This window comes from Chiroxiphia lanceolata, chromosome 4, assembly GCF_009829145.1.
Source record: "Chiroxiphia lanceolata isolate bChiLan1 chromosome 4, bChiLan1.pri, whole genome shotgun sequence".
In the NCBI taxonomy this organism is placed as follows: Eukaryota; Metazoa; Chordata; class Aves; order Passeriformes; family Pipridae; genus Chiroxiphia; species Chiroxiphia lanceolata.
Genome location: NC_045640.1, coordinates 16287060 through 16305756, shown reverse-complemented (window position 1 = coordinate 16305756; position 18697 = coordinate 16287060). Strand labels below are relative to the sequence as shown.

The following is an 18697-nucleotide window of genomic DNA, read 5'->3' as shown; positions in this document are numbered from 1 at the left end:
TTATGCATGCCCTACTTTCATATAGAGAGTGTGGAAAAGAGCAGTAATGAAGTCATGATAGCCAAAAATGTAGCATGCTTCAGAGTGCTGAAACAGCTGGAGGATGGGGGTAGTGATTAGCAATTTTGCAAGGTTTATTTGTATCTTTTTGTATGAAGTTCTAAAGATTTATGGTTGCTAGGTCAGACTTTTTCCAGAATTTTTAACACCTGCAGTGCAAGTTGTCCTGCCACTTATCCTTAGAATAGACACTTTTCTGTCTTAATTTGCAGAACTGTTAAAAGTTAAAGAGAAGGAAAACCCTCATCTTCTGATGCAATTTGCTTTTGCTTTTTTTGTGGGTTCACTTGCTTGGTGCATAAGAAAGCTCTCTCATTTGTTTAATTTGATGCTAGTGCTAGCTTTCCTGTAGCTTAAAACCAGTTATGAACTCTGAGGGGAAAAAAAGTAAATGAGATTTGTCTTATTTTGTATTTCTGATGAGCCTGAAATTCATTAAATTTATAAAACCTCATTCAGTTCCTAAAACATAGTGTTGTTTGTTTGTTGTATATATATGCAAGGTGCTTTATTGCCGGAATAGAGGTTCATCTCTTGAAGGGTGCATCAGACCTCAGAAAAAATGGCTTTGACTCTTGCAGCAAATGCATAAGTTTATAACATTCTGTGGAAATATTTTGTTAATAGCTGTGTTGCTTTTATAAAGTGTGGTAACAAATTAATCACACATCTGATGTGCTGGATGTTTTCCAGGTCTACAGTGAATACAGAGCCAGTCTTGCATTTGACCTTGTTAGCAGCCGACAGAAAAATGTAAGCCTGAAAATAAAAGGAACTTTCTTGTATTAACTAACATAGTTGTTATGGGGGGGAGGATATTGGAAAAAATACTAAAGAAATACATACAGTACTATTACATTCCTACACTGCTGAAATCCTACTCTGCTTTTTTTTAATAAGAGAGAACAAATATTTCCTTGTGATTTATAGTATTATTTTTGTCCGGTTGTTTAGGTCGGTTCAGGCTTTATTTAATATATTGCTGAGAAGTCTCTTCCAAATACACTTATACTAAGCAGGTGATTGTAACATCCTTTTTGTGATGATTGTAACATAACCTTTTTGAGATACATGAAAAGTAAGCAAACTTAACTGGATGTTCTTGAGATAATTTTAGATTCCTGTTCTTTTCACACTATTTTAACTGTGTTGGGTTAAAACACGGGGTTCATTAGGACTTTCTGTTTCTTCACAGAGAATGTGCACAGATGTATAGGGATGTTTGCACCATGTATGCTACTGTTTATGGCATGGATATTTATAGAACACACAGCTCGCTTGTGTTTTTATTTAGTACAATTTTTTAGAAGACTATTTACAGCACACCTTTCCTGGAGGAGGGCTCGTTAGGGTTCACTGGTTAGGGTTCCACTCATCAGTGCTCTAGATACATGCTTTAACTATTAAATGAACATTATTGCAATAATTTCTGTAGTTTTCTTGAGTATGTTTCTAGGGCTGTTGTGAGGAATGAAGTAGTTAAACCTCATAAAGAAATTAGGCATCTTCAGTTACAATTAATTATTAATAATTTGGTAATAATAAAAAACCCAAGTTTTTTAGTTTTGATAACTATTACTTTTCCTAAGGATCCTCTGTGGGAAGTGAAGTAGCATCATTTGGGCACTGACCTCTGGTGCAGTGTTCAGTACTGCGGGCAAGCTGTCATGCAAACTGTTTGGAGTGTTCAAATGTAAACACATTTTCAAAATTATTTTAACATAGTTATCTTAAGGCTAATTATAGATGTTTGTCAAATAGTTTAAATTGCTAGTGTGGCGGATAATTGTTCTTTTATCCCTGTTACAGTTTTTTCTATAGACTATTTGAGGATCAGTCAAATTAATACAAAAAGCTCTCTAAGCTACTAATAATGTACAGACAAAATATCGCAGTGCCTTTGAATTCAGTATCCTAATTGCTCTCGATTTAGGGATTTTTATTATACTCCAGTTTCTCTTGATTTAGAGCACTGAAGCTAATCTTACTGGTCATGGCAGTATCCCATTTTTGTCTGAGAGTACAGCTATCTCCGTTTGAATTCCAGAATGTGAATAGGTACACTTTATGCCAGTATAGTATTTGTTAACAGATCTTTATTCTTATCTAGAGGGTATGCCAAGCGAAAATAAGCTCATTCCTTTGCATAAGTAGTTCATTATTCTTCCTCTTTTTTTCCTAGGCATATACGGATTATAGTGATTCAGTTTCCAGAAGAATGGGTTTCATTCCTCTTCCACTTGCTGTTTTAGTAAGTTGTATCTTTCCTATCAGTCTTCTGTCAATAAGATCTCACTTTTGAGACTATGTGCCTCTGAGATAGGTGACTGGATGTTTTGAGGATGAAATTATCATGTTAAGGAACTGAAATGATGCTGGACGGTTGAGTTAGCATTCAGTATAACCTCTATCACATACTACTTATGACTTCACAAATGCGTTAGTGGTTCTTAGAACATAGAATGCCTTTCGTAGAAAATCGAATATGTATTAATTTGGTAGAATTTGTAAGAATTTGAATTGTACTAGTGGAATTAAACTACATCTGTGTTTATTAAGCATATATTACTTTTGGCAGTTATCCTATTCGTTCATTTGGAATAGTCAAAGCAGCTGGTTGCCAGAAGGTTAGCAGTAGTGCAGCAGTTTATTTAGGTTTTTCATAGTAGTCCTTGTGGTTGTCCCCGTGATGGCATGCTTAATGACTAAATATTCTTTTATATGGGGCACTGAGCTTTTGAGCTGTTGTAGAATACATCATTCTGAAATAATTGACTGTTACTGGTACATGCTGCTGTAAAATGAATCACTTCATTAATGGAACTTTGTCCACATGCTGTCTGTCTTGAATTAACTATGGGAGAATGTTTTCTGTAAATAGCTGCTCTAATTTTCCCTATACACACATGTAGATAAGCAGTAGTTATCATAATGCTGGGAATGTGTACTTGTTTTGCCAGAAAATATGCTAATTCACAATTTTCCTGGAAGAATATCAATATAAATTAACTTAAATATAATGTTCTCCCATTGAGATGGGGGAAAATACTGTTGACAGGCTTTATGTAGGTTTGTACTCAGGATTTAAAACAAACAAAAAATCAAATCAAAACTAAACCAACAAAACCCTAAAAAGAAGCACCACAAAAAACCCCACAAACAACTATGATCCTAATCATTATTTCTTTTATAATGACGTAAAGTACATCCCGTCAGAATTTAATTGAAATGCTTTTTTCAAGTTATTTGTGTTCTGGTATGATATGATATGCTGGAGACTAATAGGTTTAAAATAAAATTAAGTGCTTCGCTAACTTGAAACCCTAACTGTGAACTACTGAAGTCAAACTGAGGTTTCAGGATCATGTTAGTGAAACTTGGGAGTCATATACCTAGTCCACAAAGCAGTTTTGTATTCATAAGGTTAGCTTGGTGCAAAACACCGATTCTGTTTTGCTGCATCAACATCTCTTGATATTTTCCTCAAAATTTGTTAACTCGCCTTCCAACCCTTGAGTTTTGAAGGCTTTTTTCACTTATTTTACTTGAAAGTCAGTGGTGAAGGAAACATTATCAGACTTCAGTTTTGTCAAAGCAGTATAATACTTATTCAACCCAAAATCTTGAATAGTTGGTACTACCAAGGAGAACATTAGAATAAATTTCTGTTAATGTAAATGTTTCTACTTTTTCTTGAATTTACCAAATAAGAAATGTCTGTTATGATGTTCTGTTTATAACTGTGTGCTAAGTTTTAACTGATTAACTTTTATTCTTAAAACAGCTCATAAGAGTCGTAACAAGCTCAATAAAAGTACAAGGAGTCCTAGCTTATGTTTGTGTTGTACTGTTCTACTGTGGGTAAGTAAAATGCATACAATTGAGAAGTATTCACCATTATTTGATCAGATATATGAAAGAAGCTTCTGTTGATACTTCTAGATATCGTTGTAAACATAGTTTATGTTCAGTAGAACATAAATGTAAAACCCTTATGCTCATAATCTGAAATTATGAGTGCAGATTGATCCCTAAATACTGTAACTGCATTGAGGGATTATAGCCCTCAATAAGTAACTTCATTAATGAAAATAACTAATGGAAAAACAATTGTGAGAATTTATAACAGACAAACACCGTACTTCTGCGTAAAAATGAAAATTGAATTCTAAGGAATAAAGCTTTCTGTGGAAAAAATTCAATAAGACAACAAAAATAAGCAGTTTAAGTGCTCTGAACAGATTGTGAATTTTTCTCTCTGGTAGTTAAATGCAAGGTTTACTTTGTGTTAGGAAACTGCTGTATGAAAAAAAAAGTAAATGCAAGGCTCACCTCTCTGGGAAGGGTGAGGTTAATAAGTAATCTCAGTTAAGGAATATAATGTCCTGTGGCAATTTGTTTTCCAAAACCAATGCTTTGCAAGTATCCCTTTGCTGCCCAGTCCCTTTATACTTGTGTTATCTTTAGCTTCTCACCAGTCGATATGTACTTCTGAGATACACATAGTTGTACTTCAAATGGAATCTAGTTTGCCTGTCTCAAGGCACTTGCTGTAGACTGCCTAAGGATGGCCAGTTTCTAGGAAAACTGTCAGTGTTTGTTGTCTCTCTGTTCTGATACATATTGGAATCATCCTAAAATTAATCATAAAGAATTAAGTGATTCAAGTTGCTACAAAGAGCCTGCCCTGCATTATTGTGGGAATATCTCTTCCAGTGTCCTACCAAGTTGTGCTTATAATTGAAGGCAGCAAGGCTTGGGAAGTGAAAGACTTCTAGGTCTGGGGGAGTGGTTCTGCAGGTACATGGGAAGAGAGGAGACTACTGTTTTACGATAGCTTATGAAAAGAACAAGATTGCTGCACATTTTTCATTAATAGATAGACTCTTATCTCTAATCTGACCTTTATCTGCAAAAAAAAAGTAGCACTTGATCAGATGTGTCTAGTCCACATCACTGTAGGGACACATCTTTTTAGTGTCAGACAACTAGGGCTTTGAGATATTGCATATAGGCCAATTATTAAAATTTCAGCCACATTCCTTTGCACCATACTTTGATTTCTTCCCCAGCATACTACATGCTGTGCCTGTGTTCACCCTAAAGCCAGCTCTATATAACTGAAGGAGTAGCCCCTAATCATCACATTCAAGATGGTATACCAAGCTCAGCACTTTCATTCTGCACTCTGGTTTTTCCTTTTTCCCAACTTATGTAATATTTTCCTACCTCTACCATTCCACTGCTGCAGCCCAGTCCTGGATTTTTCACTGCTGCTGTGGCTTGGAGAGTGGAGGGCAGGAAGAATTAAAGTGATTAATATGAAGTATTAAATGCTGCTCCTTGAAGGCATAGGTCACAAGAATAAATACATTTTGGTCTATTTTGTCCTTGTTGAAAAATGAGAACAGAGTTTTACTTCTGCCATGATGTCAGATTTGGAGCTAACTTACCTCTTGGATCTTTCAAGTATTTTGTGTTATGAACATAAATTTCAGCTTTTCATCAAATTAGTATAGCACAGATATGTGAGAAATGACGTGATAAAATCTGAAACAGTTAACTGGGCAAAGGATTGAGCCTGTAATTTGTTTTGTATTGATAAATAACAACTGTAGTACTGTAAGTTATAGTAATAAAGTCTTGCCCAGCATATGAAACTTGAGTTTTCTCTTTCTAGAATTTTGAACAACTACAAACTTACATTGTTGTTAGAAATTTGAGCCTGGGGTGGGCTGGCAGAATAGAATGAAGGAAAATTGCTAGAAACACTTGCATAATTTTCCAGGAGAAGCTGGAACTGATACAGTAAAGTGTTGATTTATGGCCTTTTCAACTTCTGATCTCATTAAATCAGAGACAAATCATGCTGTAAAAACCTACTCTCAGAACAAAAACATGTTACATAAGAAGTGTAAGAAAAACACCTCTAAAACATTAAACATGCAGAGCTTCTTAACTCTCTGAAGTAAAATCTGTCCCGATTAATACAATTGTAGAGAAGTACAGCTTTCAACTTCTATGAAATTATGTTTTCTTTGTGGTTGCTTGGATACTAAAATGTCACTTTCTTAAGAGTACTGAAAGTGGTGTGCTCTGCTCATTCCTCCATTTCTCTAAATTTCTTTTACAAGTAAATGTATTGCATAAAATTCCCTTAAAAGTGTTTTTGTGTCTGACAAGTTCTGATTACATTAATGTAGTGAGAGAGAGTGAAGCTGCTGCTGAAGTGTGGTTGGTTTACTTTATGATTAAGCAGTTAGACCTGCTCCATGGATCTGTGAATGTTCACTTCAAGTTGGCTTTTTAGTCTGTTAGTGATGTACATAATAAACAGACTTTTCAGAGTGGAGAATGAATTTAGAGTCTACATTTGGTTCACTATTGTTACATAGCTTGATTTGCCTACAGAGTGTTTCATTCATCCTACAGAGAATAGATCATTGTTTCCTTGTCGTTTTGCAGTGAGCCTTCACTCACTGCAGTGGACATTGGTCTGTGAGTCGTGTGTTAGCTAGTAATGGAACTTAGATATTACAAGGCTTATTTGAGTGGTAAATCTAAAAGCACTTGGTGGTAGATGAGACCTTCCTGTTCTTCAAATGAAAAGACAGATGTAAAAGAGATTTAGTAGTTTGCCAGAGTCTGTGCTGCAAATTAGTGATAGTAGAAAAGGAATCTGCCACCAGCTGGATTGTGCTGTGATGGTTAATGCAGTGCTACATCTTTGGATTTGTTGAGTTTTATGCTCTGTCTTCTGTGATGTGAAAAAGTAGTTATTACAATTAGCCTATAATTTGTGAAAGCTAGATATCTTGGCAGTGCTGGGTTAATGGTTGGACTCAATGATCTTGGAGGTCTTTTCCAACCTTATTCTATATTTGCTGTCCTGTGGTTCAAAGTCGACAAGCGATCCTTGGCTGAGCACACTTATGGCTACAGTTCTAAGGGTAGTGCATTTATGTTTGACTGTTGAGGACCCTTTTTCCTTCTGTGTTTAAATGTTTGATGTCTTAAATGGCTGCTTAATTGTCCCTGTAGTCCTTTAGTTAAATGATAAAACTTGATGTTTTTCTCTAGATGCTTTCTGGAGGAAAAAAAAATTAAGCACTGAATCTGAAATAAATTGTTAGGAAAAGGTAATTACCTTTTGATCTCGCTATTGAAAGGATTTAATTTGTTAGCTAATCCTTCTAAGGCAGCACTAACTATATGCAATTATTTTCATATAAGTAATTGCAGTATGAATAATATGCAATTATTTTAATATGCTAATGCAAATATGTAAACAATGTTTTTCAGGTTAATATCTCTCAAAGTCCTTAACAGTATTGTATTGCTGGGGAAATCATGTCAATATGTAAAGGAAGCAAAAATGGAGGAGAAATTATTCAATCCTGTCCTGACTGCAACCCCAGGGAAGACAGCTGGCAAACAACAAAGCACGTTTAAATCTACCCAAGGTAAGGTTAATTGCCTTGGTTCGTTTTCAGTAAAATTTTTTCAGATTAAATGCTGCAAATTCACCCTCTTGCTGGACCTTAATTGTACCATATCACAGCTGTGAACATAAGTAAATAAGTAATAGAATTTATTGCTTTTAGTTCATACATCTTCTTTTGGTAATGAATACTCCTATCTCTGGTAAGATCCCACCCTTATACATGGATAAAAACAAAGGTGATAGAAACAAGGGAACAGTGGCAAGCTCTTGTTTGAAAATCATAATTATAGAATGTTTGGGGTTGGAAGGGACCTTTAAGAACACGTAGTCCAAACCCCTCTGCACTGTCACTGCACAAATAAGTAAATATTTACACATCAACTGTGGCAGTGCTTAAGTTTAGTTAGCAATCTATGTATTTCTGATGGAAATGAATGTCAAACATGGTAGGTTCAGGCATAGGGATAATTAGGTATAATTAATTGTAGTTGTCATGAAAAAATTAATGAAAAGCTTTATGAAATCCAAATAAGAATTTCAACAGGTCTCTACTAAATTTATTTCAAGTCTGTGCAGTGCAGTTTTCTCCTAGAGGTCGTCAGCATTAGCAGTTAATATATAATGGGAATGTGGCATTGTTGTACTTCTGTGACACATTAAAGAAGGAAACAGAAACCTTCATTGTTCCAATCAACTGAATTGGACTGTATCTTCCTCTGTGAAAAGCTCAATGAGAGCCCTAGAGAACCTAACAGTGAGGCTTTTATTGTGTTCACTACTGCTTGCCAACGACGTGAACAGCTTGAAATGCAAGGTGCCTGTTAGTCGTCAGAGTGTCTCGCCAGCAACAGGAGAGTTAGGAATCTGTCGGTTTCAGTCATAAATCTCTACATCTCACCTGTGTCAAATCACATCAGGCAGAAACTTGGTGCAGGCATTTATTTTTAAATTAATAGAATTGCTTTACGTTCGTGATGAAAGAATGTAATATGAATTGGTGTAAATGTCTTTTGCATTTTATTGGAGGAGTATCGTGATGATAATGTTTTAATTAAACATTCTAGCACTACAGTTGGGTATGACACTTAATAAGTTGCACTTACTTTATACTGAGTGTTAAACTTAGAGTATATATATCCTGAAGACTATTTTTAACTGAAGTAGCAGAGATGTTTATTTCCTCTTGCCATGGAAAGATTTTGATCGAAAAGTAGCAACCAAAAAGCTTTTGCAGATTTTATTTAGAATATTCTGAGCATTGGTGATTAAAAGGCTTGACTTTACATTTTTTTTGGATTTTATACTTTTTTAACAGTTCTTTATTTACTTGAAATCAATTATGCGAATAATTTTACCTTTCACAGCTTTTGTGTATTTGCATTATTACTACTGGGGTCTACAATCTTAGTTAATCTCCATCTCCCACTCATCAGGTTTTTTCAATACAGTTGTTCAACCCATCTCTTATTAGAATTAGAGTAAGGGAATTAATCTCATCTCCTTTCTGCCAGCTTATAATTTAAGTCAATTTATTTTCTGAAGATTTCCATTTCGTCCACAGAAACAGTTAAAATTTTGAAGAATAAAATTTTAAACTTGCTCTTGAAGAATGAAAGTTCTAATTACTGGTAATCACTTGTGGGCTGACAGCTGAGTCTGTAAGCCGATGATGAGTTAGAAAATACTTATGTTTGTAACCAAGTTCTACAATTAGCATTACTTGTCTCCTTTCTCAGAGCAAGTTTATTACCTTAACTTGCATAAGACTGTAGAGCATAATCCATGTACCTTCAAGTAGTAGTTGGTACACTGTGAACAGATGTTCTACAGAAATAAATTTTTGTAGTAATTTGGATAGTTCTACCATTCTGACAAGTAAGGTTCCCTTGGGCTGGTCTGCCGTACTCTCCACATCAGTCAGATGTTTTCAGATTTCTTTAGAAACAATACCTCTGTCTTTACAAGGAGATAGTAAATAAGAAAAAATATTTCTTTGTCATTTGCTTGTGCATTTTAGTTCTTCAAAAATTTTAACAAAATATGGAAACAATACGTGGATATTACTTACAAATATCTTGGGTTAATGAAGCCAGTGTTCAGTCCCCCTGAAGTAAGAGGCAGGAATAAAAATAGACATCTTTAACAGCACTGCTTTAAGAGTCAGTGCTAGTAAAGTGTGTAGCAGTGCATGAGTCATTTATTAGCCATCCCTAGAGAAGGCAGGTTTACTGTACTTATGTAGAGGATTAGGCACATCTAGTTCCTGCCACAGAGATTCCTTTTGTTCATTTCAGTAGAAAATATTTGTGTGATTCACACAACTGTCAAAAATCTTTTTGCTTAAGCCAAAAAAATGAGCATGTAAACCAGAAAAATACTCTGCTGCTTATGCACTTGCTCATTATTTGAACTTCTGTAGAGTTAATTTTCTATCCATTTACTAAATTAGGAAAGGAAATCTCTTACAGTAAAGCTAATAAGAGGTAGTAGCTTCCAGAAAGCATTCTCTTGCTTCTGCTGATTTGATGCAGTGCACTTTTTTAGAATAGCTTTGCGTGAATCTGGATGTTACAAATTGCATCAATATGTCCATGTTAAACTCATGATTATCTTTGTAATTGTCTTCTGTTCCAACAGGAATTTCCACAGATGAAAACGGATCTACATCAGTTACCAATCAGCCTGTGCATCAGAAGGACAGTACGCCATCTTTACTTGTAACAAGCAATTCTGATCAATTTCTGACGACTCCTGATGGAGAAGAAAAAGATATAAGCCAAGACAGTTCAGAATTAAAACACAGGTCTGCAAAGAAAGACTTGTTGGAGATAGACAGGTTTACTATTTGTGGAAACAGAATTGACTAAGATTTTTTTTTTTAAATCAATGTGCTAAGGATACTGAGCTGTTGGGACAGCAGATGCTACCAGAATGGACAGTTGCCAAAAGGCACATAAATATTTATTTAAAAACTTAAATTATTAATGGCAAAAAAGAATATTAATTTCTTTCTACAAGTAACTTGGCTTGGTATCTGGTCAGGTCAAGTAAGTGATCTTTAGCTTGCCTCTTGGAAAATGTGGTGGATCGTGAGTCTCTAGCCTGGTGGCAGAGCTGCAGTGTCACTTTGCTGGAAAACAGACTGGAAAAAAACATAATCCTGTTCTGCGTTATGAAACCATGCTTCCAGAACACTGTTTTTCATGAAGGTTCCTCCAGTGTAAGGATATTCCTGGAAATGTATGACAACTTGACCAGAAGCTTGCCTATCCTGTTACCATGTTTTATTAAACATCTGCAAGCAGAATTCAAAACTTGTGCTTATATCGACAAACGCATAAAGCATTGGTACATAACACATACACAAACCAGTAAGTCAAGATAGTTATTCTTGTCAACAAAAACCTTTTCAAGATGTATCTTGAAAATCTTGTAATCAGAATAAAATTTTGCCTTTAAGTGAAAGACTTACTGCATAGTATTTTATCTGAATACTAAACACCAAGGAAAGATCACGGTAATGAAGGTTCTGGTTAACTGGGCAAATATGAAGCATATCCATTTTATGTGTTGTGTGTCCTGCAAGGCAAATTATTTAGAAAATTACTTTTAAAAGCTGAGGATTTTTTGTTGCTGTGGGAAAAGATCTTAAAGGGACACTTCTAATGTTTAGAAACAGCAATGTTAACTGCAGCGAAGAAGTGTCATGTTGGAACTGTATGTACGGCATTAACACAGCAGAAAAGAAGTACCTTTTGCATTTGACTCTTAGAAGAATGACATCTGTGTATTAACTTGCCTGAGAACATGCTTGTAAAAGCTAATACTGACAATCAAATCAGAATTATGCATCTTAATTTAATTGATTGGTTGTAGTCAAACTTCAGTAGATCTATAAAGCATTACAATGCATCTTAATTTCTGATGTGAGATGCAGTTGTGAAAGAGTTCACAAAAGACGGTTTTGAATCCTCAGAACAAGAATGGATTAAATTTGAGCTCAAAACTTGGGTTGGAGTCTTGTATCAGAAGAGAGAGACCCCTTAGTTAATGATAAATTTTTCATATTTTGTTAAAACACAGCATTAGCTTCCTATGCCTTTCAGACATTTAAGTAAGCACCAGTTTCACTTTTCAAGGAAAGGTATCATAAAAGTACTTCAGTGCTGGACAAATGAAGACAATTTGCTCTTTGCTAATTTCATAACTTGTCAGAGTGGGAAAGCCCAAGTTTATTTGCTATATGAACATTTGAAAATTTAATGTATGTGCTTATCCCTGAAACTTGCAGGACTACAGTAATACAGCAAACGGAGGCAGTTGGACAGAGTTGTTACTTATCTGAGCAGACTTGGTAATGAGAACTGCAGTACAGGCAATGTGGTCTGCTCAGTGGGAACTTGTTGCTGCAGTCTTTCAGCCTCTCCTCTCCCATTAAGAGTAGTGGGAGTAATGGCCAAAATCTCTAGTTACTGATCAGGGATGAGAGTAAAAAGAAGAGGACTTGTGCTGTGGACAAATTAGAAATTCTTTAAATTTTGATGTGTTTTATACTGATTGGAGATGTTCACACGTTGAGATTAAGATTATCTGTCAATTTGGTGTATCTTACTTCATAATTATTCAGCAGTTGCTAAAGAAAGCTTGAAATTGCTTTCATTTTTTTTTCTGTTGAATGACATTCTGTATCAATTTTATAAGTGCATCTTGTGTGAAACTCAATAAAATTCAATTTTGTAATATTTGTTTAAAAAAGGAAAAGTACAGCGTTGAGATTTCTTTTTTAGTATTTAGAATTGGTGATCTTGCAATGTATTTAATGTATTAAATTCTGATTTCCATAAAGTAAGATTCCTGCAAATGTGGAACACAAATGTGCATAAGAACTGGGTTATCAATGGCTTTACTTCAAATCTATTTCTGTAGCAGTTGGTTTATGCCAGCCTATTATTAATTTGGTTTTTAAGGGCACACACCATGTAAATGAAAAAATACTGTATCTTAGGGGAGTTGTAATTTGTGCAGTCAATTACTACAGTTGGTCTACTTACACCTACACAACAAAGACAAATATCAATGCAGAATAAGCACAGGCAAATCCTTCCCTGAGCACAAGGTGGTAGCAGTGGAAGGGTAATGGCTGATTGCACTTGGGTCTGAGTCCTGTCCTGGATCCTCCTGGGACTGGGAGCCTTGGTTGGTTTGTTTTGACAGTTGAATTGTGGTACCCAGATCTAAAGCAGTCTAAAGCTGGGTTTTGGGATATGGCTGGTACCCCTCTGCCTGCTGTGTAGGCATAACTTCATTGACCTGCAGGTCACGATGGTGCAAAGGTGTGCTCGAGGCACTGGTTGTAGAGGGCACTGCAAACACAACACTTCCCCTTAAACTCTGGAAGCCTCATAGGGGATCAGCTAGGCATGAAACATCATTGTTTCCTCTTGCTGCAAGCTCTCTGATTGTTCTCATGTTTTTGTTCATGATTTACAGGGATTCATTCCTTGGATATCTAGCAGTGAAGGGTCACAGCTGCTTCTCTGGCCCTGGGTGGTCCTCTCAGAACTCTAGAGGTGGCTGAGGAGGAACAAACCACCAAACAAAAAAACCCCAGCAACACCAAATTTCTCATCTATAGATACAGCTGTTTATTCAGGTTTTCTTGAAAAGCTCCTCTCTTGACACTGATATATGTAAAAGCATCAGAAGTTAAGTAGTGAATAAATGCAGTTCTTCAATTGATAAATCCCTCCAAAAATAAAATCTAGTCAAGCAGTGATATTTGAGCTAAAGTCACAGTTGCCAAATTAATTCCAAATGCACACATTGAGTACAGTATATATTCATAATTAGTATTATTCTTTATGGGAGCATTAAGGAACAACTGTTTTGACAGGATTATTTAATTAGTCTTTTGAAGCCTTTCAGATGTTCAACAGCCAAGCAGAATTTTCCCTCAAGCAAAGTAGTTTTACAATGACAAGCACACTGTTAATTTACTTGCCTCTTAATTTAGAGTGAGTGTGTTGAAACTTTTCAACTTTGTCTTGATTTTTGTGGTGCAAAATTTTCTGTACTCTAAGCATTCATTTAGAATTGTGTTTCTGTGAGTCAGCATAGTTGATGAGGTTACTTGTTAAAGCCAGTATTTACCCAGTTGTGGCTGCTGTGTCAGCTCAGTTGTTGGGCTACAGTTGTAAATCTATTTGGTGGTGGTAAGCAAGGATGAATGCAACTTAATTATAGCACAAATGTAATCAAACTCTGTGAAACTCCTGAAACACTGCAACATTTTGTCTTACAAACTGGGCTACTCCGTCATGAGTAAACTAGGAGTTGTATCAACTCTGTCCACCTTGGGTGATCGTAGCTTCAGAAAGCTCTTCACAAGTGCTAAACAAGTTTGCTCTTAAAGTTTCTTCAGAGTTTAAGTGCTCTTTCTTAGAAATTTGGACTGTTTTAATTTTGCTGACTGCAAAGAAGCAAATAGCTTTGTGTAAGTATTGAACAGCTGGCAGAGGAGGCTGCAATGGGACCAACTTCATCACAAGGAAATTTTTCTGCATCTAGTGGTGTGAGAGGCTTAGACTCTGAAGGCTGTCAAAAAACATCTGGTGCATCATTTCTGTATATGTGTTTCTCTAGGAGCATGGTAATGTTCATTGACTGTACCTACCAATCCTGAGCCTAGTTACACTTTTTTTAGGACTTCAGTATACTCTGGTTTTGAAAAACATGTTGCCAATGGAGGAATTGTAAGAGGGATCATAAATATATAACACCAAAGAACACTCTTTAGTAATCTCAGAGCTCTTAATAACAGAAAAACCCCAAATTACAATAGGTTTTAAAAATAATTCTCAATTTTGACCAAAACACTTTTATGATTTTTGTGATGAAGTAAACTCAGATTTCAGAATGTGCCCTTGTTGTAACTATGCTGCCCACCTGTACCTCACAGCTGCTGCTTTAGGCTGTGTAGACTGTCATTTCTCCCATTCATCACTCATGTCTAGGAGAGCAAGGCTATCAGGCAGAGCTGAGGCTTCACTCTAAATTGGAGACAGTTCTGTCTGACAGCTGGACTGCAGGAAATGAGCACTGGGGGGAGAGGGAGGGAGACGGGTCGATTCTTTGTGAGTACAAAGATGTGGGTTTGCAGCAGCACTACCTTGAGTTCTCTTTTTTTTAGGTTGACTCATGCAGTTCTATTTTAAACTTTGCTAAATAAATCCTGTATTGCACAGGCAAACACATTGCATGTGTTATATTTTGTTTATTGCTTTCACTTTTTTTATCAGAAATGACTTTTTAATCTTAGATTGGTGGTATGAGAGCTATGTTGCAAGGTAAGTATAATTTTAATAAAGCAATTTTTGGTTTATTATTTTAAAAATAAGTTTTATGTTGGTTGTTCTTCCTATCTATGTGCAGTTTGTTGACTACTTTCAATATCAGAAGTAGTCTGTTCCTGTGATGCCCAGTCCTGACAGATAGGGACTATGTTTATACATTTATGTCATAGAATCATTGAATGATTTGGTTTGGAAGGGACCTGAAATATCATCTAGTTCCAGTCCCTCTGCCATGGGCAGAGACACCTTCCACTAGACCGGGTTACTCAGAACCACATCCAGCTGGCCTTGGACACTTCCAGGGATGGGGTAGTGTGGTGGCTCAAACCACAGTTTCTCTGGATAGCCTGTTCTAGTGCCTCACCACCATCACAGTAAAGAATTTCTTCCTAATATCTAGTCTAAACCTGCCCTCTTTTCAGTTTGAAGCCATTTCCCCTTGTTCTGTCACTATATGCCCTTATAAAATGTTTCTCTCCATCTTGTAGGCTCCTGATCTGCTGTTCCTGAAAATAGATTAAGTATCAAGGTGGCTCAGGAATCACTTGTTTGATACTGACAGTTTAAAGTAAGTGGAATTGTGGAGTCTTGGGAGGTGATGCCTCTGATGACTGAGAAGTGTGGAAATGAAACTTAAAATCCAGCATTGGACAGCACATTCTCAGGAGTGACATGCCAAATTAACACGGGAGGGGGTGTGTGAGTTGATGCTAGCAAGTACAATCTGATGACAGACTGACTGTCAGACCAAAATTTTCCTGCAGATTTGATTTGAACTTGACACTTATTGAAGGCAGCAATAGAGCTATCAGCCACTTTCTGTCTACAGCCAAGGCAGCAGGAGCTGTGGTAAATGAGTCTCTTCTTGTAAGAATTCTTGAAGTATCGTGTGTATCTAAGCTGGAAGCTGGGGGACCTTGTTTTAAGGTCAGTTGATGCTTTGTTCCCTGTGGACTCTCACAAGGCAGAGCTGCAATGAAAATGAACCCTGTGTTGAAACTTAGCACTAACCACTGATATGGGGCAATGTCCTTCATGCAGTAGCAAGAACCCACCTATTAGACTGATCTAAATATCTGAGTTGTCTTTAGTCACTTAAAATTACTTTGACACCAGAGGAGAGCAAATTCTGCTCCATCTGAGGTAATGCTTTATGGTGCTTGTCCAGCCATTCAGTACTTACCACAACCTATTTGGCCTCCATGTGGGCAGTGATAAACTCTCCAGCCAGTTTTTCTGCTAGACCCTATTTCTTAAAAGCAAGGACTAAAGCCCCAGTATATTTAATAAGTGATTCTTTACAGTAGATGTTCTGCTAATGGCATCAAGAGTAATTTTGTAGAATTGCTTTACCTGCTTTATACATCTTACGTACAAAATGGCAAATTGCACGACATAAGTTACAGCTTTTCATCTGAATACATATGCCATTTCTTTTATTGCTATTTATTTAGTTGATTTGACAAGTCTAGTTCTAAAACATTAAAATTCCTGTAGTCCCAGTTTTCAGTAATGTGTATTTTTGTCCCAGAGGGCCTGAGGGCAGTAGGTGTGCTAAGCTCTTGATACACTAACCAAACTGCAAACCTAAGTGACAAAAATACAAGCTCCATAGTTTCACAAAATCACAGTAAGGAGAAAAAAAAAAAATCTCTGGTTTAGGTCTGCTGTGAGCAGTCCATGAGAACACAAAGAGCACAGTAAGAGACTAATACACCACATACTCAGTCTGCAGGTCTTAGTTTACCTAAAAATTCTTACAGCTGAAACACCAAAGAAATTAGCTAGCTCTTCAATCTGGTCTCCTTGCTGTCATTTTGGATATGTCAGATTTTCATTGATTATTCTACTGTTCATCCAGGCCATAATCTGAAGCTTTGGGAGGGGAGGAGGGTTAAGACAAAAGACTGAATAAATCTTGTCTGTAGAAGAAAATATTCTCAGTGGAATTTTTTAAAATGTTGGTTGTCTTATTTTTTATAGTAATTACCTTTTCATAGACAGTTGCTGGCTTTGGTTTAATACTCCAAGTAGCTGTCAGCACCCTGTGATGAATAGTGAGATGGGTATCAAATTATCAGCATTATGATTTCACCGCTGGGTAATACGAGGATGAGGACAACTAGTAACTCTCAAACACAATCCTGCAACAGCTATAAACCAGATCCCCCTAAGGAACAAAAAGCTGTGGCCTAAAAGCCTCATGAAACCTGTTGATTCTGTTTAGCATATTGTGGAGCATTTGAAAGTCTTTCCTAGTGTCTCAAAGAGAAATTGTTCAGGATAATGCTTTTCACAGAAGAGTTAATCAGGCATTTTCTTCTGCCCACTGTGGGTAATGCTCAGCAGACTGGGGTTCTAAAGCCTGTGTCATTTATATGGTTGCTAGTGATCCACCAAGAATATACATGCAATTTTATTTATTCAAAAAAAAAAAAGAGAAAAGGAAGGAAGGATGGGGCTGATAAATAACAGTGGGGAAAAAAATGGAATTTTTGCAAATAGCCTCTGCATTTGAGTGCACATTTCCACAGATGCATTTTTGTACATTTATGTGAAAGGGACAAATTAAGGTAAAGTCTTTTTTTCATTATTCCATGCTCCTAAGATCTGCCATTTGGTCACTTTGCCTGTCAGCCTAACCCCTTCAAATCAGCTGAAGGGCCTCTGGATGGAATTCAGCTGTACCACTGGTTATTTGGTGCTTTGGTTCCCCTGACTGGACACCAGATCTTCAAAGGATGTAGTTGCCTCTGCAAAGGAAAGTGCTCAGGACTTGGGGAAAGTCTTCATTTGAGCAGCACTTTTTCTGATACCAGACAAGAAGCGCTTGTAGAGCAAGGTGTGAATATGTAGATGGAAACAAACCTCTTGACTCACTGAGATGGGGGGAGGGGGAAAGGGGCTGGCCTTGGGCACTTGATAAAAGCAGAGAATTTCTCTCCTTTGTTACACTGCTCAGGAATTTGGCCAAATATGGTTTCCCTCTGCTCATGGGTGCCAAGGTGATGCTGTGGCCTGATGTGAATGCTGACAGGCTCTCCTGAATTTAGGCTGAACATAGAGAACAGAGCAGAAAATTGAGGCCTTTGTCAAGGTCGCCTTTGTAACCATAAATAATGTACCTTTTTGTCATGGCACAGAACTTTCCTACTTGACCTGCTGTTGTAGTAAGTAAATGGTGCACTTACATCATGAGAGAATCATTGCACCTCAAAGCTGACAGCTGAGTGCTCAGGGGAGGGGGGAGGGATGGTGCTGTGGTGGTGATGATGATGGCGTTATTTGACTGGCACAGGAAGAAGACAGATGGGCCTTGTTCCACTTGCCCCATGTAAAATGGGATGAGTTTGTGTGTGAGCATATAACAACCGGGCATACACTGTGGGAGATGGGAATGAGAACACCAAGCTTCAGCCAGTGCCTCGTAGAAGGCAAAGGAGGCATCAGAGTTATCCTACAAGTACAGCAGCTCAAGCCCTTCCACACTGGACCTTTCAAAGCTACTTGCCTTATTAGGCCATGCCTACACACAGCAGTCACAGCTTGTAAAGAAGCAGGGAAAGACAGTCCAGTACACCAGGCTAGAGCAGCTAGAGTGTTCTGGGATGCCATTGTCAAAATTTGGATCTTTCTGGTTCCATTCTGCTGCAGTTCCCTCCTTGTTCCTCTGCACTGGTGCTTGTCCAGCACAGGTGGCCAAGTTCCCTGCCACAAGAGCAGTGGAGAGCAGCTTGGTGCCAGGGATGAGGTTTGTCCTCTGCGCTGTTTAGCTGGTATCTGCCTGTTTTGTTCCAGCACTCACTGCTGCACCCACTTCTAGTCTACTTATTTTTAAATC

At 37.1% G+C, this 18697-nt stretch overlaps 1 protein-coding gene across 4 annotated transcripts in view; it reads left to right on the top strand.

Moving 5' to 3' along the window:
• TAPT1 (transmembrane anterior posterior transformation 1) overlaps positions 1-12265 on the top strand; it is a 50849-nt gene extending 38584 nt beyond the window's left edge. For all 4 annotated transcript variants that reach the window (XM_032685336.1, XM_032685335.1, XM_032685338.1 and 1 more), the window contains 5 exons: positions 754-813; positions 2243-2311; positions 3845-3921; positions 7363-7523; positions 10142-12265. In XM_032685336.1, coding sequence (XP_032541227.1) covers positions 754-813; positions 2243-2311; positions 3845-3921; positions 7363-7523; positions 10142-10371 — 597 coding nt within the window. In that variant the 3' untranslated portion in view covers positions 10372-12265. The remainder of the gene's footprint in view (positions 1-753; positions 814-2242; positions 2312-3844; positions 3922-7362; positions 7524-10141) is intronic.
• The last annotated feature ends 6432 nt before the right edge of the window (positions 12266-18697 follow it).